Source organism: Calidris pugnax, unplaced genomic scaffold, assembly GCF_001431845.1.
Source record: "Calidris pugnax isolate Ruff unplaced genomic scaffold, ASM143184v1 scaffold11, whole genome shotgun sequence".
Taxonomy (NCBI): Eukaryota; Metazoa; Chordata; class Aves; order Charadriiformes; family Scolopacidae; genus Calidris; species Calidris pugnax.
Window position 1 is genome coordinate 8,814,046 of NW_015090803.1, and position 24,985 is coordinate 8,839,030.

The following is a 24,985-nucleotide window of genomic DNA, read 5'->3' on the forward strand; positions in this document are numbered from 1 at the left end:
TATAAATAAAGCCCTGACCTCAATGAGCGCTGCTGGAGTCCGACTGGATGTTCGCAGAATAAACATCATCTGGCTCTGGCTATGACACTAACAAATACTCGGATGACTTACATAGCAAACAAGAGTCCACTGCATGGAAAATCCCTGCTAGGCAAAGGCAAAACAAATTAGTTGTCAGCTGAGCCAGGGCACTGGAAATCCCACTGAACAGATTTTACAGTTTCATCAGCAAGACTTTCCTTTAGCCACATTCTGCACAAAGGGAGGGGAAAGTTGGTGAGAACTCTGACCCCATCTCTTTGGGGTCCCTTGAGGAACTTTCACCAACTTGTGGCAAATTGCTGTTTCCCACCTTCTGTCTGTTATTCTGTATTTGTCGATAGAGATGCTTCTAACTAACATCCTAGATTGCTTCAGTGTCAAATTTGAGATGGTTCAACTGAGCTTTGTAGGTCAAGGTTGGCTATACCTACAGATCCTCCCTGTGTCTTTTAAATGAAGACAGTGACCAAAAGGGCACACATTTTAAGACTGCACATAAAGTCAACCTTAGACATTAATCTGAAGATGTGTGGCCTTTCTCTCTCTCTCTAATGTCTCTGGTGTGACCACAGATCCAGATGGTTTACATTTAAGGCATTTAAGAGAGAAGGGTGATCAGGAGGGTAGCTTGTATGAGATGTTGGATTTCTGCACTAAATAACAGGATGCATGATTTCTTCTAAGGATATTTTTTAAAAATCTTTTAAAATGTCCAGAGCTAGTACACTGTATTTCACTCCCAATAATTTGAACAGTCCATTCATTTAAAGATATACTTATTCAAATAATAAGATTCTGAGGACCACAAAAGTAATGCAGATATCCTTTGGGGAAAAGCCCTACAGCATTTAATAACACAGCCATTAGAGTTCTGTAGTCGTTTCAGATAGCTTTCAAGATATCATCTGGAGGAGACTAATGTTCTAAGAAGTACATCCTTTGAAAACAATTTAATCCATTCTTTTGAACCTTTAGGAACTAATAATTTTTTCTGCTGAGCTCTATAGGATGCTAAAAAGCATTTACATTTGCTATCGTTTCTGTTCAATTTGGTATGCTTTTTCCATTATGTTGAGATTAGCTAATGCTGAGGTACAGGAATCATCAAGATTTATTTTCTCTGATATATACCAAATTGCTTTGCAATAGCATGTAAGTTATTAGATCTCAAAAATCGTTTTAAGAGCTTTACGTTTATTTGACACTTGTAAATGCCACCCAGGCAAACAAGAATTTTACATTTCCATCACCTGCATGGCCTGGCCTTTCTCCTGTGGCAAACACTTGTGTGTCTAGAGAAGCCATTTAGAATGTTGTCTGGAAAAATAACAGTACAACAAACAAGTCCTTTCTCTTCTGAGGGGGCAGTTCCCCCAACTGCTGAAAACATAGTAGAAGAGGCGAATATGAAGGAAGATGCGTAGCCTATTATTGTCCACACAGAAGAGTACTTCAGTATTTCATCAGCAATTCAGCTATGTTAACAAGGAGCTATGAACAGCATTTGAATCCCTAAATCTGCACCAGTGGGAAAGCTGAGACAGAATAACAATTATTGCACAGCAATGAAAATACTTTACAGCAGTAGTGCCTCACGTACAGGTTTAATATTAAGAATGGTAAAGTGTCAAAGTTGAAAGAGCATTTGGGGACTAATTTTTCACCCAAATATCATCTCATGAAAGAGTAACCTGTGCCTACAGCCCTTGAAACTGGCTGTTGATAGCAGCAGATGCCACCTGGTTGCTTTTCAGGCCGGACTCCGCTCTTCACAGAATATTTTCCATGGTGCAGCCCCTGGGGCTTGCCCACAAGACACCCCAGGGCTCCCCAGGCAGTGACTGATGACATAGTGACATGAAAAAAAATTCCTTTAGTCCTTTGATTGTATCTGCGTTTTGAGAAACATCTAAGAAAAAAACCAAAAAGTTCTCTATTTGCTGGTAGAAATCTCACAGGGGGTACAGAAGGTGAATTAATTCAATTTAAATTCTTGATTATTTTAATGGTTTCTCAAATGTTCTGTGTCTTTCAGCTGATTCAATTATTTGTATCTGGCACCAAGATGTAATTTCACATTTAAAGAATGGATTTCAGCACTCTACTTGCAAATTCTAAAACTAATCACATTTAACAGTGAGGATGTTCTTAAGCGACAATTTGTCTTTCCTGTAGTTGGGAAAATACATTTGAGTATTTTCCAGGTATGTCTGAAAAATTCTGGGCTAAATGTACTTTTATTTCTGTCCTCACACATCTTTGCACAGCAACAGGTCACAAATGAAGAGGTTTACAGGTCACAGAGCAGTAACTAGTGAGCAGAGATAAACAACCCATAGGGGTGGAAAGTGGTTGTAGAATATTTGGGGAAAGAAGAATAATCTGGATCTTGGTCTGTTTTGCTGCCAACTCCGCCTTATAGTTCCATCAGCCTCAAGCAACAGTGCATCCTTGTTTCTGGAAAGATTTAGAATGTCATGTGAGCTCCAAAGGGTTGAGTATCATGGTGCTGACGCATCATTTCTGAGGAAATGCTTCAGGGAGTGATATTACAACACGCTCAAGCCTGTTTCTGTGGTTCCACAGCGCAGTGAAGACCCCCGGGGTGGGTAGCTCAGCCCTCCTGGAGAGAGCAGGTTTCTCTTCAGGGTAACCTGTCATATCCCACCCTTAAGCCACAGCGTTTATGGTGTCCTTTATGACCATTTTTCAGAGCTCTGCTCTATTGAGGTTCCTGCACTTGAGCAGGGCATCCGTGAGTGAGTGCCTCTACTGTTGCACTCATGTAATGAAAATTAGGTGTGAATTTCATACTCATTTTTAGCAGGATTACGTGGAACAGTAAGAACCAGCTTGGACAAAATCACCTTCCAAATCAGGTAGAAGAAAGATTCTTCCACCCCCCCTCCTTCCTTCTCCACCCCTCTTCTACTCCTCCAGGCTGAAGGTTTCTGAGACTCATCTCATCAGAGAGATGAGAAAGTATTTAAATACCAGCAATTGCTGGAGAGGAGTATTTTGATGCTTCTTCTGACCGAAACTTCCTTTTATGCATGCCACAGATTTATCCCTTGATTGATTTTTCTCCTACGATCAATATTGATACACAGCCCATGGAAAGAATATAGCTAATTAATTTAAAGGAACAAAATGGGCTTGTAACATGTGAGCATTATTGGCAGTATTCCTCATGCTTTCTCTACATTTTCCCCATTATTTTCCCAAAGAAAAGGAACACCACGTCTCACTGGGCAGGTGGCACAGCTTTTTTGCATCGGGAAGGTGTAATATTAACCTGCAACCAGACCTCGTATGGGATGGCTGCAGGAAACAGTTCAGCTTTCTCGTGGACCAACACTGTTGGAGCAGTAAGAGCTGAGATGATGGGCAAGGTGGGTTGGGAACACCCAGGGTGACAGCTTTGGCAGCACAGGGAGGGGACCTTGGTACCCCCTGCATCTCTGTGCTGAGGGGAGAGGGCATTGTGTATTTGTGAGAAGAACAGCGGGAGAAAGAAGGAAGACACAGAACCAAGTGGTGATTCCTGCCGTTGAGGGGGTTGGGATCCTGGCTGGATTTCTGTAAAAGGAATATCTGAGCTCATTATCAGTTGTTTTTTCCTGGACAGCAGAGATGCCAGGCAGACGTTTTCCATTTCTAAGGAGTGTAAATGTAAATATTTATTTGCGTAAAATCACAAGGGAAGAAATGCACTTGCAGGTGCTGGGAAGATGCAGAAAAAATTTAAAATTAGACCAACACTAAAAGGTGGAAGACTCTCAAAGGCAGCAGCCAGAGCCTGCTGGGAAAGCAGCCCAAAGGGTGGCCAGCAAGCAGAGGTGTGTCTTTGAGGGGCAAAAATATCATTCCAGGGAAGGCAGCTGGGCTCTGCCCTGGAAAGTCAGCATGGGCTCAGGAGGTGCCTGGCATCCTGACACTGTTGGTCAGGGGATTTCTCATGGAATACACCTAAGCAGGAAAGCTTTGGTTGGATTAAAATTCCTGATGGAAATTAACCACTGGTGAAGGCTACAGCTTCATAAGGAGAAGGAAAGCAAAGTATCATTGGCCATAAGAGAAGGCAATCTCCTGCCTGGGGAAAGGTCTTGGGCCTGGACTTGGTTGGGCATTTAAAAGCCTTCTGTCATGTTTGTGGCTCACAGAAGCCTGAAAGGGAGACAACAGGGTCTGTCAATGGAATATCTCTTCAGTTTGAGAGAAAAAATACCTGCAGTTTAGCAGGTAAAAGAGAACTGGGAAAGCCCATGGGTTATAGGAGGAATTCTTTGAGGTAGACTGGAAATAGGAGAGAAAGGAAAAAAACCCCACAGAAATTAACAGACCTCAACCTAGATGTTCTGTTTCTTCCTTTCTCCCCTCCAAGGAATCACTGCTTTAATGAAAAGGAAACTGGGGGGGTGCTTTCTGTAATCACACAACGGTAAAGGTAACGGGGCATTTGGGATGAGAAGATGGTACAGGCAGAATGCAGAAGAGGGCCGAGGCAGTGAGTGAAAGAGAAAAAAGGCTGTTAACCGTTTTTTCCAGGAATAGGCAAGTGTGTATGTATAAAGGCTTGCACTTGGGGAATGCACACAAGTAAAGGGAGGGAGGTGCTTTGTCTAAATAAGGCAGTGCTACGATTTCAGTTTTATTCTACCCAGGGAGAAGTGTCGATGGAATTTTTTATTTATTTATTTATTTTTTTAGCTTCTTGAAACTACAAAGGTAACAGTTTTTTTACAATACCAAGTCAATACAGAGTTATTTCTTTGTGAAAGGCAGGAGAACAGTCAGCTGGGCTGTGAATCTGTTGCAGTAAGGGAGTCATGAGGAATTGATTTAAACCGTGGTAGCAAAGTTTCAAAGAGGAATTTGAAGGCTTTTCTCTGAGGTCTTTCTGAGTGTACGGCAACATCCACAGTCTCAGAGGGATTGTCTGGGACTGTCTGAGCTTATGGTGGAGCAACATCAAAGTCAAGTACACTTTTGATCCATGCCAGCACTGACAGATTATGATCTTGCAGTTGTGGAAGGATGGCACTGGTGTCTCTGTGCTTTGTTGCTACTGATCCCACAAATAAAGTGGGAGAGGTCTGTGGAGCAGTGAATGACATATAGAAGTCTTTTGGGGCTGATGCAGCAGCCATCTTGCATTAATCTTCAGGGTTTCAGGTACTTCTGTGGCTTGTAGTAGGTTCTTAGGCTTTAACATTCAGAGTATTTCTGGCATTGTTCCAGTGTGACAAGCAGTTGAGTTTTATAATCCAGTTCATAAAACGACCAAGATGAGATACTGTGATTTTCCGGACTGGAACTTTGTTTCTGGTATTGTAATTGAGTCATTCGTGTCTTTGGGGACTTGCTTAATTTCTCTGTGCCTCAGTTTCTTAAGCAATGAAGTGGGGCATATAGAGCTGTCAACATCACTGAGCAGTGTCTAGAGCTCTGGACCTCTGCAAATGGAAAGCAATAGAAGGGAAATTGCACAAAATTGCCCTGTTGTGGTTATTGGGCTTTACAAGCCATGGGTTTATTTTATAAACCCATATTATAACCCAAGGAAGTGTTCCACACTTCAGATTTCACTAGGATTTTCGTATTCTTGTGAAACTGGAGCGCAGAACCAACCAACCCAAGCAAATGCTCCTCTCTCTCTGTACTGATCTCAGTACAGAATTTTCCTTCTGCAGTCAATCTGAGAGAACAGTGTACGATCTTTTGGCATACGCATTACCCTCACACACATACATACACACAGGTTAAGGGTGTGCAAGGTGTATGAGCAAAAGGCCTTTCCCTCACTTCGAAATCTCACATGCCCCTTTGCTTTGCTGCATCTTGCCATTTCTGCAGTGTTTTCTAAGCCTGACCTGCCGGGCTGCGAAGGGGTTTCCTGGGGCCTCAGTGGCTGTGAGCATGAGGGAGGTAGCAGGAGATGCTGGGGAACGTGGGCTCAATGTGAGGTGGGGAGGGAGGACAGAGTGTTCTTGCTCCTCTGGCTGGGTGAACACTGAGATCTGCCACCCAGGCAGTGTGCCAGGGTTCGTGCTATTGTCAAGCTTTCTGAATGCCGACTGATTTTCAGTACCTTTATTTGTTTGTTTGTTTGTTTGTTAGTTCATTTATTTATTTATTTATTATGACATCCCTGAGTGTGTGCCAGCTGGTAAAGAGCACATTACTGCTACCGCAGCCCGTAGCCACTTTGGGGATTAAAAACATAGTGTTTTTCAAACTTTTATTATTTTTTTTTTCTTGGCTGAAAAAAAACTTGCAAGTTTTCAGCTGGAGTTTTTCATTTTCTGTCAGAAGGGTAGGGAATTAATTTCTGACAAGCTTTGATTTGTTCCTTAAAGACTCTGAAGCTCCATTTCAAGCAGGAGGAAAGCAGAAGAGGGGGAGAGCTCCAGTCCTGCTCTCATTCCACAGCTCCCACGGGAGATTCCTAGGTCACCACCTCCTCCACACAGGCACCCATTACCTAAGCTGTAGGGCTTGATATATTTATTTGGCATATTTATATTAGCTGTTGGATATATTTGGGCCACCAACTATAAGGTCTAAGTTCAAAGGGGTATTGAGAGATGCAGACCAATCAACTTGACTGTTTGACCCAGCTCCAGACCTGGGCTGTATTCCCTGTTTATATGTGCTTATAGCACATTATTGGGTCACAAAGCTTTGTAAAGTGTTTGTAAGTTTTTATTATCAGTGCTGAAGAATGTCTTCAGTGCTTTAAAGGAGAGAGTAATACCTGTATCTGCTCTGTAAATACAGGATTTTGACCTGTATGGCACCTTTGACATGCTCTTAAACTTTCCTAACTTAACTTAAAAGGAAAAAGCACCTTAGTCACCTTGCAGTAGTCATACAGAGTGGTACCGGGTGGCTGCTGCCTGTGATGCCCTGCTGTCCTTGCAAGGAGGCTGAGAGGAGCCTGAATAAACGACAACAAAACAGATGAAAATATCCATTTCAGCTGGACAAGCCCACATTCATTAACTGACTAGTCTGCCCAGCTCATTTATGATTAATTGTGAGCACCATCCAAGTGGGAGAAGCACCTGTGATGGGGTGTCAGCCATCAGAGGTCTCCGTCTAGCAGAGTCCTGCCTGACACAAGCTGGGCAGGCCACCAGCACTGCTGTCAGGGTGAAAAGCCTTTGGATAGCAGCTCAGCTTCCCGTCAGGGCTTGCTGCATGAATGTGGTCACAAATAGGAAGGGAAACACGTGTTAAGTATCTTTTTCCTTTCTTGTCCTTTCCTCCTGGCAGTTAGTTTAGATTTTAGGATAAAAGTCACTGTCATGGTTTACTTATGATTTTTTTCAATGAAATCCTGTAAAGCTGAACCCAGGACAGCACTTCTCTGGTACCTCCATTGCAGTGCAGGGAGTTTGTAGGGTTGAAGGTCAGCTCTAGGACCAGCTCTAGGGCTCAGAGACCTCAGATGAGCCCTGCTCTGGAGGACTCAGCCTGGGTGAAGGATCCTCGCTGCATGGGACCATCCCAGTTGAGTTCCCAACTTCCAGCTATGGTCAGAAGCAGGCAGTCTGCAGGAACAAAATGAGACATTGCAACAGCTTATCTAAAACCCGTTATTTTCTGATGCAACCATTGCCAGTACACCCATAGATTTATACAGTCACTTTCTTGAATTAGATTAACATATGGTCTGGACCATAAAAGTAATTTGAGTTTGAAAATGATAAAGACTTTCTATTTTAAAGCTGACTATTACAAATTTTAAGTTCTCTGAAAATGTTTGCTGCTGAGACAAGTTCCATAAAGAATTTTTCATTTTGCCTTCCTTCTCTTATTGAACACTTTCTTTGATATTGAAGCTGTTGAAAGAGCAGTTTCCATATGAGATATGTAAACACACGCTCTGTGTAGGCAGGGTCTTCACATTTCACAGAAAACTATGACAGTCCTATTCTTGGGCTGAGATTTTTTCCACTGATGGGGACTGGAGTATTCTGAATCTCTGTTTAGCAAACAAAGCTAACCTGGAACCTAAAAATACACAGTGCCTTTGCAGAGAGCCTGTAGGCCTGTCAAGGTAACCTTTTTGTGATACACAAACCGAGCCAATACTGTCATGGTTGAGCACCTTGGATCTATCGCAGTTACAAAATCCAAACCAATGAAATGCAGGGCTTATTGGAAGATCCAACTATAGCAGTCATACATGTAGTCACTCTGTGACTCACGTGTTTTTCTGCTCCCTCTTCTGTCGTATCCACCTGCCATACCTGAGTGTGGGAGACAGTGACTGAATTCAGGATAAGCCAATGCAGAACTTAACTCTACATGGCTTTGTGGCATTGGTTGTGAGAACTGGACATGGGCAAACTCAAATCTTTGCTACTTTTTAAAGAGTATTGGCATTTGCAGTATGTATTTAAAGCTTTAAATGAAAAAATATGTATTTTTTTTTTTTAATTATAAATCTTCTGCCTTTCTCTTAAATTCAAGTTTTTGGTTGAGTTTCAAACTTGTGATGAAAATTTGAGAAAAAGTCTTCATTTTGGACCCTTTCAGACTTTAATTGACTCAAGGCATCATTGACTCAATTGACTCAAGGTATCATATCTCAAAGGTATCATTGTAAACAGTGTTTTGATTGAGAAAAAAATCCGATTAACATAAGCTACCCCTGAATGTTGCTGAATCACACTCCTCTGGGCAGCTCTTTTCTGTTCATCAGGACTGAAAAAATGCTATTCGCATTAGTATGGAATGCTGGAACTGATATGATACATTTTCTGAGACATTTGAAAAACTAGAAGTATCTCTGTCCCTTAGAAAACTTGCCTTACCTTGAGCAGTGACTAATATCCAGCCTGCGATTGATTTGCACACAAATCTAGCAATTTTGTCAGGTTTGTCTTCCTAGAAACTTAATTTAGAGATTTCCTATTAATACCAGATACTTCACCGTAGGCTTTTCTTCCTACTGTATTTGGCTCCCTGCCACCTTTCAGTTCACAGGCACCCATTCCAGCTGCCACTAGCCAGAGGAAGAAACCAACAGACATAAATAAATGTTTGCTGTCCTTGGCAAAACCTTTGCAGAAGGCCCCCACCCTGATTAGAGATGTATTTCCCAAGGAGTAAATGGATTTAGAAAAAAAAAAACCACAGTATAAATGCATCATCTTCACATCCTCTGTGAATGTTTGGTCACAGCTTCTTAAATCGTTGATGGAATTTTACATCTTAGAAAAGGTTAAATACATTGTTGAGCACAACTGAGATCCTGCCTTACCAATCAGTGGCAAAGCTGTCAGCTCAATCCGGGTTGTAGGGTATTTATTCTTAGGGATGATGCACAAATCAGAAATAAGGCAACTTGGTTTCAGTCCCAGGGAAAATATAAGCAAATGTGCTGTGGAAGAGCTTCCCACTCTGTTATCACAGAAGTCCCTGAAGCGATTCAGTCCATGGAGAAGGTTGGTGGTAACAGCATGGAGTGCTTCCTGGGGGCACATGGGCTGTAATGGGAACCAGAAGATGCTATTTCTAATACACTTTTGGAGCGTGGAGGAGAGAGAGAGACAAATATTTCAATCTATTTTCTAATGTTGCCTATCTGAAAGTTTCCAAAATCAGCCACATGAAGAGCTTAAAACTCTGCACAGCCCTCAGCACAAGAAGGATCTTACAGACTTTAGGGACCACCCAGTTTCTTAAATTCCTGCTTGAATTACAGTGTTACAGTCAATGCATGCAGAATGTAGAAAAATCCTGTGGAAAGAAAACTCCTCTTATTCTGTAAGAAATGTTTGTGGTGTTCAAGACAATGGATGAGTGTTTGTATTGAACAGATCTCCCTTGTTTGGAACAGAAGAAACAGCTCAGCCGCAGAGCCTGCTGCCTCCTGGGCCCTCCTCCACCACCCTTGATCCCACCACCGTACTTCGGGCAAGGCTGGAGCACTGTAAGTGTGGCCCATGAGCCTTTCTTTTCTTTTTACATAACTTTTTGTGTTTGACAAAGGCTGAAGTATCCTCTCAAGCACTGCTTCATGGTGTCTCTTGGCAGGCCTGTCTGGCTGTGTTGATATGGCTCTGTTAGGACAATCATTCAACATCCCAGACTGGGGCTTGAATGTCAATTGTGGGGGTAAATGTCAAATACACCAAGGAATGAAACAGGGCTGGGTTTGTTCAAGCAGCTAGTTCAAGTAACTTAAAATATTCTCCTTACTCTGTTTTGTCCTAAGACAAAGACAATCCTGAACTAAAGGAAATGGAAATGCAATAAACCAAGAAAGAAGCGAAGGCCATTTCCCATCCTACACAACAATTTCAGAGTGTACATTATACGTGTGTCCTGTTTTGCATGGCATTTCCCTTACCCAGTGGATGAAATGAAGGTCCCCAAATCCTTCTATGGAATCTATTTCTATAATTTCATTTTGCAGCAAGAAAGACATGCTTGGTTTGCTGCTGTGGAGTTTTCACTCGCCCACCCCGGCATGTATCTGCCGTATATGATATGTGTCCATACACATATGTTAACATATGAAACATACAGGATACAATGACATAGCACTTATTGCCCGGGTCTGTTAACCCCAATATATTTTCCATTCCAACATACATAATTTTTCTATCTACTGAGTAATTCCTATTTCTTAGTTCTACTATTGCAAATACTATATGCAAATTCCACTGTATGCAGATACTGTGATTCTTGCTACTGTTATGTAAATAATGATTAGAAAGTTCTCTGACAAGAACTAACCTAAGAAAAAATACAGTGTAAAACACTCTATTGTCTTCAGAGAGATCAGAATTAAGCTCAAGGTGCTATTCTCCCCAAAGCAAAACGTAGTTGCCTCCCCTTTCCTCATCCCCTCCCCTCCCTGTGCTGTGGTTTCCAAAGAAAGGAGACCAAGAGACAAGACCTCCTTAGGAATGTGGTGTACTCCTTCAGTCAGGAGGAGGTTGGGACCAGAGCCCCTGAGATTCTTCCAAGCAGCTTAGAGAGTAATCTGAGTACAAAATCACCCTTTACACCATCTCCCCCATAAAAACATGAAATAGAACTAAGTAGCTACCAGGAGGATGGGACCCGTGTGAAATCATTTCAATCAGTTTGTGCTTTGGAGTCTCTAGTTGGATTTTTTCTGGAAAATGGCTTTTCACTTGGAAGCTGAAGATTAGTTCTGTCAACCCAGTGCCTCTGGCTCAGCATTTGTCTGTATTTCCAGAGGAGATGGCTTTTGTCACAGGACATAAATAAGCCAGCTTACTCATGCAGGCCTAATTTTGAAGTCAAAAGATTAGATGTTCATTGATCATTAAAGGTCTGCAGTGAATGAATGCCTATGGGTTAGTATCTTCTGGAATGAAGTTCACGCTGCCTATACCCTCGCTGAGTGTAGTCTCTATTATTAGAGCAAAGACACTATTTTTGGAGAGGAGCTGCTACTTGTAAAGTGGGATGGAGAGAGCAGGGTCAAGTCTAAGAATAAGCCAGGGTCCCACGTTGCCTTGGAGGGGCGTGCGACAACCTGGCTGCGACGTGTCTCTGCGAGAGGACGAGGAGGAGGAGACGTGTGGCAGGACACTCTGCTGATGTGCTAATGTTCAGGCATCCGTGAAGATAACCTCGTGACAAACCCTAGGCTTCTCCCCAAGGGAGCAAATAAACACTATGGAGGCTGTAGCGCTCAGTGGGTGTTTATTTATGCGTTTCTCTGACACGCTACATATGGCTGTGTGTTCACTCTTGTGTTTTATGTTACATAGAAGCTGCTTGCTCTGGACATGAAAGAGTTGTGTCTGGAGCTCCAGATAATGCAGGCTTCCTCTCTGCCCGAATCGTATTGCCCCACAGGGCCTCCTGGCCCCCAGGTGAGTGATTAAACGACGTTGTTATCTCACGTGCTTCAAGGTCCTTACAAAGCTGTGAAATATCTTCTGCAAATGTTTTTTTATGGCTTAATAAGCATACCAGGTTCTGTCTTAATTTCATTTTGATATGACTATGTATAAATCATGTTGGCTTTTTACCCTATGTTCTCATCCCTGCCTGACATAACTCCAGCCAGTTTCAAGTTCACCCTTCATTTTTGTGGACTTTACAGTGGGTAGCACCCATCAAAAATGCCGGAGGTGGAATCACTTCCTTCAGAGGCTCTTCACTAGTTTTTTCTTTGCTTAGGAATCTGTTGTCCTTTATGTGAGGGAAAGAGCCTGTGGAGTGGATGCACAAGAGGTGCAATGAACTTGAATGTTAGTGGAGTGCATCCCTGGGAAGGCAAACACCTACAGTAAACATCAGAGAAAAGGAGGGGCTTCAGGAGGGCAGGGAGATGGGATTCAGGAGATGTGGGATCTCCTAGTTCATCCTGCAATATCTCTGCCTCTGACTTGCTGGGTAGCCTTGGGCCAGTCCTTTCGACCTTCCATTCCATTTTCTACAATTTGTACATTCAGAAACCTTCTCTAGGGTTCACAATTTGTGAACACCTCTGCAGTGTTGGAGAAGATCTCCCATCTACCTCTCCGTTCCAGCTCACTTGCTCCAAAGGAAAGTACATCTTTTTAGAGAGGTAGTTCCAGTTTCTCCTGGGGCACAGGCAGTCCCTATCTATGCGCTGTGTCTGGTACTTCGGGACCGTGATCTTCCTCGAGGTCCCCCGGTGACGATTTTATTACAGTACAGCTAATAGCAGGCACGGCACGGGACCTTTGCTGCAGCAAAGCTGTGACTGAGGGTTTGGCAACCCGTGTAGTTAACGAGCACCCAAATGCTGCTCATAAAGTAACGACAGTGCATCACAAATAAAGGTTTGGTTACATGGCAAAGAGCTTAGCTTTGATTATTTAGAAGTCAGTACTTCAGAAGGTATTTGTAAATAGCATAGAAGATGCAATGAGAAAGCCACAAAGTCTTGATTTATGAACCTTCACTTTTCCATTCTGCCATTTTGTCTTTGCTGAGATTCAGGGGGAGGGATAGTCATTTAACATGTGAATGATGAGGTGTGGAGAGAAGCGAACGTGAACCGTTTGTCCTGTCCTGTATGGAATAAAGTCCTGTCTGCGTTATGAAACAGCCCTGCAGTGTGGTTGGCCACGATCCAGAGTTGCAATACATATGAAAAAAGCAGTTGTTATTTCAGTCTTTGCTAGACTGTCTTTTTTATAAAAATTCTCTTAATACTCTCTCTGACATAAATTGGAAGAACAGTAATATTAATTATATTGTTCTGCAAGGTCCATTGCTATAAATAATATTAATCTTGCAACCAGATGATCTGTGATCCCTCCAAGAATATTTTTAAATAGAGTAGGCTGGCAGATTTTATCACAATGGCAGACAGTAGGGTAGGTATAACACGCCTTTGGAATTTTTAATTATAAATTGCAGGACTGTGTCTTATAATGGGACAATGTTAGAGCCAGCAATCCTCTAGCCAATATTTTTATACCGTTACAAAAAAAAAAAAAAATCAAAGAAGTTTTTCTGAATTCCTTTCCGCTGTAGCTTGCCTGGCTTTCAAAGGAGTTGTAAAAGCTCATGTTGCTGACTCAGACCTGAATTTTAACACTTTTTCATAAGAAGGAGAATTAGAATTGTAATGATGTAACTCAGTATAATTCCTCCCATGTGTAAGCTGAAGTAAAACGAAAGAAATAAGCTAAAATTTGGCTCTGACTCCAATAGGGTGCACTGTGATTCACATCATTTAAAATCTAAGTAACTCTAAAGACTAAAATAGTTGGAATAACTGCATTTGCATTTGAGGATACACTTTGCTCCCATTTGTGTACAATTTGCATCATGTTTCAACAGTATCAGAGAGCCAGCATCCAAACCTGGAGTGAGTGATTTATACGGTGAATCTAATGCTCCTCTGACGCAGGCTCATCGGATTGTTTTTCATTAGTTATTAAAAAATAAAAGGTGGTCCATGAACTGAAGCATTCTAGAAATGAAACTGGTTTTCAAATTCTTTTTCTGAGGTGGGGCTCAAGGTTTACCAGGATTAAGAAGTCCTCTGAAAGGAGAATCAGCTTCATTTGAAAGACAGAAATATCTTCAGGACTCAGAAGTGGTGGCAATCCTCCATGTCCATCCCACATGTTTTATGCCACTTCCCTTACTGCCCCTTTGGCTGACCTCCTTTGCCAGCTGACGCGGTGTCTCCGTGTCCTCATTGTCGCTAATTCTTCAGGACTCTAATAACTTCTCATCTTTCATTTGCCTCCGACCTTTTTTTCTTGCTGGTTTTCTTCATCTAGAGGATGTCCCTGCACTTCTCATGTCAGTTCAAGTCTCCAGCCTGCTGTTCAGTGGTGGCACAAACCTGGCATTTAGAGGCCACGTTCAAACATCACATCCAACACCTCAACCTCATGGGTTCATACTGTTCCCAGGAGACACCTCCAGGGCTATGGATTGAGCAAAGGCAACCACCAGTGCCTTCTTACTAATGCATTCACTTTTCTCCCTAGGGTCCACAAGGAATTCCTGGTATAATGGGACCAAAAGGGGAGAAAGTAAGTGTCTGTGTTATGGAGTTTAATGTGGTTTGGGGGGGCAAGGAAAGAGATGGGGGTCTTGTGTTCTCTTTTTTCCCTTGTCTGTTTAATCACTGGTGGGCCTTTTGCATGCGGGGATTTTTGAATGGAAAGCTGTGAATTAATATAATTTAAGTCTTCATCTTTCAGTGTTCATTTTCAATCTTGAAATATTTTTGATGGCTTCTCATGATAGCTACCTGTGTCTACAGTATGCATTAAGAAAGCAGCTCAGGTGCACAAGCCAGTGATCCAACAGCTTTTTACCACCTTGTGCCTCTGGGAGGACATGAGAAGTGGAGCTCTAATATGCAGTGTTTATTTTATGGGTTAGCTCAGATATTAAGAGTGGTCTATATGTTAAGTTATGGCTTCAGATCTGCAAAGAATTTTCTCCATGATGCTTAAAGAGCCTTATATCTGAAGCTGGCCTCATAGTTGCATACTTTACTATACAAGGGGTTGACTATAGATTTGGGGCTGAAAACACAGGAAAGACCAAGGAGCTCTGTTAAATAATTTTCTCATTTTACCTCTGGAAGCAAAGTCTTGAACACAAAGGTATTTCCAATGTATGTGGTGCCAATGAGACTAACGTATTCCTTTCTCTGGCAGGGGGAGATTGGCAGGCCAGGAAGAAAGGTATGAACAAAGGTCCTGTCTTAGACACTGGTATAATGCTTGACACATAACAGCTGTCAGAGAGGGGTGCAGACAAGAGTTAAATAAAATTAGCTAATGTTGAAGTTTAGCCTGTTTGTGCTGCTTCCCCTGATACTGAGGTAGGGAGCTGTGGGTGCAAGGCTGGAGAGCTGGGCTCTCTGGCTTGGAGAGCTGTCCCAGCTGGTTTGAATTCAACAGATTCCCTCAGTAAGTGCATGTGGCTCTGGCCAGACAATTAAAACAGAGCGGAAAATTGCCTGAACTCTGTCTCTGTGGGCAGATGCTGCAGAGTGTAGGAGGTGTCATAAAAGGTGTATTAAAAAAACCCAAAGCAAAATCAAACTTTTCACTGCTCCAAAGTCAAAACAAGGCTCAGCTGAATAGCCCAGAAGAAGGAATAATTAATAATTATACTCACAGAGTTTTGGCACCAGTGCAATATGCTGACTACAATCCTATGCTTGGTGACATATGAGCCATGATATATTGTCAAAAATATGTGCCCCTACATGTGATGAAACAGAATATGTTATCTCAGTCATTAAGTGCCTCCATTTAATGTAATTACATTTAAAAGAAGACAGAAATGCGGGATGAAATCAGAGATATGCAGGGAGTTGTCACTAACTAGGAAAAGAAATACCCTTCTAATAATATACCAAGCATTTTAACACCCTTCTAATAATATACAAAAGATTTTGACACCAGCTAGCAATTAGTAATTCAAATAAATACAAAACACATAAGCAAAAGATGTCTTTTTCTTTAATCTAAACTGCAAATGCCCTACAGTAAAAAAAAAAAATTTCTTAAATAAATTCAAGTGTTCAAAACAGTAATGTCTCAGAGAGAGTGAACCACCACCCTAAAAGAAAGTGCAAACCTTAAACACAGTACATCAATACCTACCCTTCTGACACAAACTAGTGTGTCCCAAAAGAGAAGTTGCTCAGGTTGGAAATAAAACAGTGTAACTCCTGCTAAAAGCTGTCTGGCTTGTGGGAGGTCACTCTTAGTCCCAAATATCATGATGGCATTTATAAGATTATTTTGTCAAGCAGCGTAAAGCAGTGGGATGGCAGTAACCTACAGCATTTTAGGAGATACTCAAAGAGTGATTTACAGGCAGTAATTAAAATAGATAAATAACTGTATGTATGTAATTATTGCTAGTCAGATGGTAGCTAATAAATAGGAATTATAGCTAGTAATATGGAATGTTCAGAATAAGAATAATAGTAAATAAAAATAGGAATATCTTCATTAAAGATTTGGTTCTGTTCTTAATATAAATTGGATTCATACTCATATAATTAGATGCAAGTCTTTTTTATTTACATTGTCTTCTTAAATGAAAAGAGGAATTAAGTTATTGATACTGGGTTTTTAGGATGATTATTTTGACTGCATGTAGGTTTATTCTGCAGCTACTACTTATTTGGATCAGTATAACCTGTTATTTCTGCAAGCCCACACCTCTTCCAGCAGCAGCAACATAAACTGTGTGATATAATACTTTTTTGTATTAAAAGGAAGGTAAAGAAGCATTTGCAGGTCTTTTCCCGAAAAAAGCTATATTCCTCCATAAATCCTGTCTGCAGTGGAGGCCTGTGTGTAGGAATGGTGTTAAATGAATCATTGTAATCGATGTTTTCCGTTCAAGGGTAGACCAGGTCCCCCGGGTGTCCCTGGGATGCCAGGACCAGTAGGATGGCCTGGACCTGTGGGACAGAAGGTAAGACTGAAATTCACATGGGATAACCTGTTAAACCTCATGACCTGAACACAACAGTTATCTCGGGAAGACTCTAAGCCACTATCTGCTGGAGGCTGGGAAGTTGCAGCAGTGCAAGGACGCTCTGTGCTTGTACCATTTGACCTGCCCAGTCTAGGGTTGGGTTACTCCCCCTTCAGCCTAGCCCCTGTAGCACTTCTTACATTGATTAAAATATGTCAAAAGGAAATTGAAAATCAGTCTAATGAAGACTCATTGATAATCACTGGTGTCTCACCATCACATGAATCAGAGTTTCAAAACGCATCATCATCTTCGTGTCTGCTCTTTATGATGAACTCTTCGCCTGAGTTTGTACTTTTTGGCAGCGTAACTGGATGTCCATGTGATCATGGGGAAAATACCAGGCTGGTATCAGGGGAAAGAGATTACAAACCATGTGAATTGCTGATCAGGTCTTTGAAGTTCATTTGTGTACAAACAAACATTTGTTCCTATGATTTTTAATAACCAACAGCAGAAGAAATGGCAGGACACACTTTGCTACTGCAGAGTGGCTGGTTCATCTGCATTTATTATAAAAAAGCTGCAGGACAGTCCTTTGCTGAGTATTACCTGATGCAAAAGGCATACAGCCCTTCACAGGAGCCACAGTATATAAAGTTTCTACTGGGACTTTTGAGATAAATTTTCTTCAATCCAGTATGCATCAGGCAAAAGGTCTGCACACAATGTTTAGCTCAAAGCTGTATTGCCCCCAGCTCAGAGGACATGATGAGTAGCTCTTGCTACAGCAAGAATAATAGTAGATGACTTCTGAATTTAAGCCGGACCCTCAAGCTCGTCAGAGCTATGCTAGATGAGGAACATGATATAATAATGTGTGGGAATGTAGGCGAGCAAAAAGAGGCCGATGGAGGAGCCAATGTTCACTTTGAACTATGAGATGAGAAATTGTGTCCACTCAAATGCATTGTGGGAGCAGTGAGGACAGAAGGAGGGTCCAACTACCTTGTTCCCTCAGTCTGCATACAGACAACAGAGCAGTCAGAAAACTCGTTCACTTGGCCTTTTCCTTATATAAGCTCTAGTCTTATTTATGATGTCTTCCTAATTTTGATTTTATCTCCCCTTTGTCTATTGTTATGCTTTTTCATCACACTCCTAGAAGCATCTCTCACATTGGGTAGTAGGACAGCAAATCCTACTTGCTGTTTCATTCCAATTCCTCTGCTTTTATTGTCTCCTCTGACACATCTCCTCTATTCTTTAGAAGGGTTCCCACCTTCATTTCTTCTGGTCTTTTTAAATGTCTGTTTCCTGACTGTCAATGAAGGCTCCAGTTGAATAGAGGCTAGCACATCTCTGTACTCACTTCCATTGGTTGTGTCTCTCTTTCATTTCTCTTTTTCTGATCTCTGATCTTCCCAAACTCCTGCTATTCATCTTCACTATAGTCATGCGCTGCATCATCTTTCTGTAAATTTCCAGCAAGCTGTTGGTTTTTTTCATTATTCCTATCTTTGTGCCTCTGTTTCTTCAACTGCATCTCATTACCTGTCTTCTCTTTCTTAGACATGGCCTTGGTCCAATCCTTTTTATTCCTCCTTTGTTTCTTCAAGCCTTTTCTGAACTTCTGTGGCAGCAGCAGCCAATGTGAAAATCCTCTCCACTACTAGCACAGTGAAAGCCAAAGGAGAACAAGAGCCAACTGTATTTGCTGGTAGGGCTGTTGCAGGTCTGCAGAGACTACTCCGTATTTCATCCTAGATATAATTATCTGACAGCAGCCAGAGAAGTTGTAAAGCCTTTTCATGATTAACTGGCTCCAAACAGCCGTAAAGCACATGATGTCTCAGAACTACAATAAAAGTAGTCACTGTGCCTTTCCAAGCCATAAAGGCTTGCAGCAAAATACCTTTCTTTTCTGCAACTCAGTGGAAGTGAGGCTGGATAGAGACAATTCACCTTCATGCAACAAAAGGATGCACTGCTGCTGCTAATTTGCTTACGTGTCCTTTAATAGCATCTGGCAAAACTGAAGCACAAATCACACACCCAAGAAAATGCAAATAGAAGAATAAGAAAACATATGAGGACTCAGGCAGAATAAAATTGCAATATAGACTTCTGACTACAATGCTACACCAAGGTCAGGCTTGTCTCAAGTGCATTCAAATGTGACCTCATCAGAGAGCCACAATCAATAACTCTCTTTATTGACCCCTTTAGGGTGAAAAGGGAGAGTTGGGTGTGATGGGATTGCCAGGTACAAGAGGACCAATGGGCTCCAAGGTTTGTTAACCAAACGGTGCATTTTCAGACATTGGTTTCTAATGCTCTGCTGACGGCTGCTTCCCTCATGAATTTGCTGGAAGGCATTTATCAAGATATATCTTTTCTAATACAGCTAAAAAGATATGTTCTCCTTCAAGCAAGGTTACTTTGTCTGGTTGGGCTTTGCTGTGTTTTTGGCTTTTCATAAAAATGCTTTGGTGTAAATTACTGTAATGCAAAAACTTATTTTAAAAACAAAACATATATAATTGTATCCCACTAGAAAACTAGAGTTCTTAAGTGTATCTGCGGCATTAACTTGTGTCTGCAATGTTTTTCACCCACATCATAAGACTATGGAGATTTTTGTCTTCTACTAAAACTCTGCATATGTATTTCTCAGGTTGCCCAGAGATGTGGTATTTGCCCCATCCCTGGAAACATTCAAGGTCAGGTTGGACAGGGCTACGAGCAACCTGATCTAGTTGAAGTTGTCCCTGCTCACTGCAGGGGGTTTAGATTAGATGACCTTTAGAGGTCCCTTCCAACCCAAACTGTTTTATGACTCTATGGTTTATTGACAGATGGATAGTAAGCACAATTTGGACTGCATGTTCTAGTATCTGTACATCATTGCCTACAGCATAGCCTCTGCCTTCAAAAATTTAGGCCACAATATTTTAAGGTACTTGAACAAAATTCTGTATAAAAGTCTAGAAAGAAGAACTGAACACTGTTGATTATTATGTTTCTTAAAGAGAAACTCAGTTTTATAGTAATCTTCATATTAGAAGATAACTTAAGTATAATTTAAGGATGTTTCACAGGGGAAAAAACAAAGAAGAGGAAGATTATTAGTAAAATTATTTTAGATTATTAATTGTGGCATCTAAGGCTTCATTCACTTTCAGTTACATTTTATTTCCCTTGTTTCAATTTTAAAAGCAACATCAAACCTGCTGGCTTTACCTGGCTTTTTCACATTGGCTTTTGGGCTGAGTTGTCTTGCCTTTAATTCATATTTCACAGTTCTGTTTCAATGCAATTTTAGAAGCTATAAATATACATTTGCATTTACAAGTTGATGCAATTAATCTTTTGTGCTTCATTCTTTTTCTTCACTTTAAAGTTTGAAAGTGCTGCTTCTTGGGTAATTTTGAAAGTGAGAACTATTAAAATATCTATCATTCCCTTTAGGGTTTTCCTGGAACTAGAGGAGAAAAGGTCAGTGTAACAATAGAAAAATGTATAATTTAGCTATTGAAAGTTATGTAAAAAAAAGTAACTTGAATTTTGATGGAGCAAAATCTAAAGGTCCCACTGAGAAATTAAAACTAGCATCAAGAAGGAGTACAGTCTTGTGGCTTAGGCTGGGATGCTAAAGAAGTGAGATTGGCACCCCATCTTCTTATGAACAAGTTACTACAGTGCACCTCACTACAGTTTCCCCATCTGTAGAATGGTATAATAATCCTTAATTGTTGGTCTGGTTTGTTTAGACTGTACATACTTTGGAACAGAGACAGTTTTTTACTGTAAGCCCATACTAGTGGGACCTGAACTTGGATGAAGTCAACTGGGGAAAAAAAATCAAGTTTGGAAGTATTGCATCCAGGATACAATGTGTTTAAAGTAATTAGCTAGAGAGAACAAGTTCCTTTTTCTACAAGCCTTACTCTTAATCCTGATATAATATCAATGAATGTAATAAGAAAACATTTTAGGGTATCTACCATACACCTCATTCTGGACATATGACTATTTGCTGTGTGACTTCAAGTAACACTTAATGTAGGGAAAATACTTTTTGCTTCCTTGTGAAATGGTAATGATTAAGCTGTTGTCACCCTGTTATCTCTCTCCAGGGATCCAGAGGTGACAGAGGTGACAAAGGAGTCAAAGGAGACCAGGTAATTTTCTTTTCCAAATGGTTGTGAGTTTTAGCTGAACAAGCCCATGAGGTCTAACATAATTGAGGGCAAAAACCAGGAGCGGTACGGAGGAAGGGAGTCTGGAGGCATCTTCCTGAGAGGGCAAGAATGGTGAGGGTGGGCAGTGGTCCTATCTGATGGGAGGGCAGTGGGGCAGCCTCCATGTCCATGGTGCCCCCCAGCCCGTCGGGGGAGTGATGCGGCAGAGTGGGATTTCCTGGGAGGTAACCTCAGTCTCTCCTGGCCTGTGCAGTCCAGAACCACAACAGCTTCCCAAAACGCTTTTGGCTGGTGATATGACAGTGCTGTGAGGAAAAAAAAAAACGAAACAAAACCCAACCAAAAAAACAGGTGAGATTCTTGACTTGGGGGTGCCTTTAACTAAGAAAGGAAAAGGAAAATGCTTTTGATGTAAAAGGAGAAATGCCATTCCCAAATGCAGGCTTTGGGCATTGTCCAGGTAGCAGGGTTGCCTGTAGATAAAGCACAACCAGGATGTTTTTGCCAGAGGAGAGGAAGCAGACAACAGAGGATCTGTACAAGTGGCTTTACCGTAAAAATTTGTTTTTAATTCTGCACCTACTGTACCACCTGCAGTGCTGAATCACAGAGCGGGTATTTTAACACATATCAGTGCAGTACATGGCACTTGACGTTCTTCTTTCCAAGGAAGGTGCTGCTTTGTCAAAGATCACTCCACACTTTTTGACACTTTTTCTCCTTTTACTTTGTAGGGAGAAATAGGCTTTCCTGGAATGCTGGGACAAAAGGTAAGTCGGCATGATGTACTGGGGAGTTGTGTTAAGTGCTGGCATAAAGCCAGTGAATTGCTTCAGAGATATCCTGGAAAATATAAGGAATTGAAGGTCTTTCTTGACTCAATGGCCATCTTTTCTTGGACTTGATGAAATTCTTTAGGCTTTTCATCTTAGGAGAAAACTCTGAGATGTAGTTGTTTGTTCCTGTTTCTCTTTTTTCCCCCGAACGTTGTTTTAGTCAGAATCTTCCTCCTGTTTAACATGTCCAAGCTCTTGATTATGGATTCATAACTGGCCTAATTGCTTGGGTGTTATTCATTTGAAGATAATAAATATTTACTTCTTGATACTCTGAATCAAAATGGCACTACTAGAAATAGCAGTAGTACTTCTGATCAGTTTTGGTATCATCATTATTCTCTACTTAAACAACAATCACTATTCAGATATTGTTTTATGGATAGAAATCCTACATGAGGATAATTTTATGACATAATCACATCTCATCTCTGAAATTTGGATAAAGAAATAATGGTTGCTTCTAAGGAGGCTAGAAGATGAGTCAATTCACCTTCCTTTCCCTGAGTGACTTTATTTCATGTGCATCTTAAGAGCAAAACAAGATATTGCCAAAAGGGACAGAGAAGGGCTGTCAGCCCTTGCTAGCCTTGACCTCCCCAAGTCTCTGAGCACGTTTCAGATCTCTCCCTTTGGCTTCCTCTTTAGAAAAGGATTTTTCAGGGAAATTTGGGTAAATTGTGAGAGAGATTTGTCACTTCATCCTTCTTTTAAAATATTTTATTATAATTTTTATGTTCTGAGAAACAAAGAGTGCCAGCACTATCTAGAGGAATCACATTAATTAGGGCACCATTGACCTGCTGTCTTGTATAAGGCAGGTATAACCATGGTAATGTGCATTTCTGTTCTTAATGTCCTGCTTCCTTCCCTCCACACCCGCCACCAAGGGAGAGATGGGCCCGAAGGGACAATCTGGAGTACCGGGACACAGAGGACCTATAGGAAGACCTGGAAAACGAGGCAAACAAGTAGGACCATGGTTTTTCCCCTTCCCTTGATTCCTGGTGTCTATGTGGTTGTGGTGTACGATTGGATTGTGAGACTTGTGCTCTGATGGTACCAAGTGCTTTGTCACAGTGAGACTGGGCAGAAGCCCTGGAACACCTCACATGCATGCACAAGCGACGCAGGAGTTAAAGCCCCAGCTTTAGGGCTGGACCCTTATCAGTAGCATTCAGCTCCCTGGCCACACAGCCTGGGGAAAGTTGTATTTTCCCTGGCTTGGTAATGAACTCATTGAATATAACTTGAGCAGACCTCGAATGCCCCCTTTGAACACTAAGCAACACAGAGATACAGTCTGAAGTCCACCTGATGGATGGGTAGAGAGTTGGAGTAAGGTCCAGGTGTCAGAGAGCGTGGGGTGCAATACCATGGGGTCCTATGCTTTGTAGATCCCTCACCCTGAGGCTGATTTAGGGAGCAGAGCTGCTTGATTTACAGGCAGCTTGCTAGGCTGCAACGGCAAATGGGATATATCCAAAATTCAACACATTTCAGCCTGCCCAGGTGGCATTCTCTGCCCCTAGAGAAAACAGGTTCTTGAGATGAGTGAAGGAAGGAAAACCCTGAGTTTCTGGGTCTCTGAATGAGGGAAGGATTGCTGTGGATGCTACAATAAACCAGTGCCCTCTCCTCAACTCCAGGCAGAGATCAGCATCTCGCAAGGGACATCCCATTCCCTGTCCATGAATTTTCTCCCTGGCTCACCAGTGCAAAGAGCTACACTATTTCTGCCAGCAAAAACATTGCTTGTGTGCACTGGCAGTAGCTGCCTGTACACTAAGAATGGTATGCTGTAATGGACTGAACTGGTGTGTGCTCTGTGGCAATGGAAACCACCTGTCTGTACATCCAAACCCCAGTCCTGTTTACACTGTCATACACTCCTGGTTTCTAGCACCGCACTACGTGTGTATCCAGTGTCTGTTCGGGCCCACTTGGAGGATCCTTCCTGTCCACACCATCCAATTTGGTTGAGTCAGGTTTTGCCCAAGCCCAAGCACTGGTCAAGACAGATCTGCTTTGCAAGAAGCCTTGGAGATATCCCACACACAGCTCAAAGAACCGAAGCACCAAAACACCCTCTCTGTTTTTCCCATTTCCTCTGTTAACGCTAAAACCAAGATTGATTTTTTTGGATTGGATATTTATATGACGGTTCTCCCTGCATGCCAGGGACAGATTCTTCTGCTCTGAGAAAGGTCAGGAAAGACACATAGTGACCTTAGGGGATGGTAATCTCATATGAGAAGCTGTTCAGGACTGAGATGGTTGACAAATGGTCCTTATTTAGAGCTTAAAATTATTAAGCTGGCAGAACTATTTTTTCAGATGAAGTGTAAAGACCAGGAATTGTGTGTAAATTTGATACTGACTCCTCCATTATAGCATTTTCCAAGGAGAAGGTAGCAATATCGGTATAGTTACGTGTTCAAATCACCAAATAAGCCTCTCTGAATGCACCTTTCCTTGTGTATTTATATTAAGCAATGGTATTGGGGGTGCAAAGGGGACTGGCTCCTGGTGCTCCGAATTGCCACCTGCAGAGCCTGTTTCTTTCCACTGACTGACAGGGAAGGGAGCCTGTTCTTGCTAGACTGACTTTGGTGTTAATGGCCATCTGCTCAGATACAGGAGCTTGTAGATGGTTAATGGGCTCAGCTGAAAGCATTTTATTTGCAGTCTGGTTATGCCCAGTGTTGCAAACAGAGACACATGCCTGCTTCACTGTTGGTCTGATGCCATCAGCTAATATCTGAAGTGAAGGAATAGCCAGCATGGGGAAAAATTAAAAGTTGGGTGTTAGGGAGGGAAGTAGCAGGTCACCAAGTAAGGAAGGTATGAGCAATGTAAGTCTGCTAGGTGACCCAGAAGAAATATAATTTTTTTTGTCTTTGATTTGACAGGTTTTAAAAGCTGATGTGTGCTCTTTGCTGGTTTGTGGTTTGG

General features: G+C 41.7%; 1 protein-coding gene across 6 annotated transcripts in view; it reads left to right on the forward strand.

Moving 5' to 3' along the window:
• The window catches only part of COLQ (collagen-like tail subunit (single strand of homotrimer) of asymmetric acetylcholinesterase), a 40,267-nt gene that overhangs the window by 639 nt on the left and 14,643 nt on the right, over positions 1-24,985 (forward strand). For 2 of the 6 annotated variants that reach the window (XM_014937605.1, XM_014937606.1), the window contains exons 2-11: positions 9,876-9,988; positions 11,808-11,912; positions 14,523-14,567; positions 15,204-15,230; positions 16,915-16,986; positions 19,219-19,281; positions 20,461-20,487; positions 21,129-21,173; positions 21,929-21,964; positions 22,921-23,001. In XM_014937605.1, the coding sequence (XP_014793091.1) occupies positions 9,876-9,988; positions 11,808-11,912; positions 14,523-14,567; positions 15,204-15,230; positions 16,915-16,986; positions 19,219-19,281; positions 20,461-20,487; positions 21,129-21,173; positions 21,929-21,964; positions 22,921-23,001 (614 nt within the window). The remainder of the gene's footprint in view (positions 1-9,875; positions 9,989-11,807; positions 11,913-14,522; positions 14,568-15,203; positions 15,231-16,914; positions 16,987-19,218; positions 19,282-20,460; positions 20,488-21,128; positions 21,174-21,928; positions 21,965-22,920; positions 23,002-24,985) is intronic. The other 4 variants (XM_014937609.1, XM_014937607.1, XM_014937608.1 and 1 more) reach the window with 4 other exon arrangements.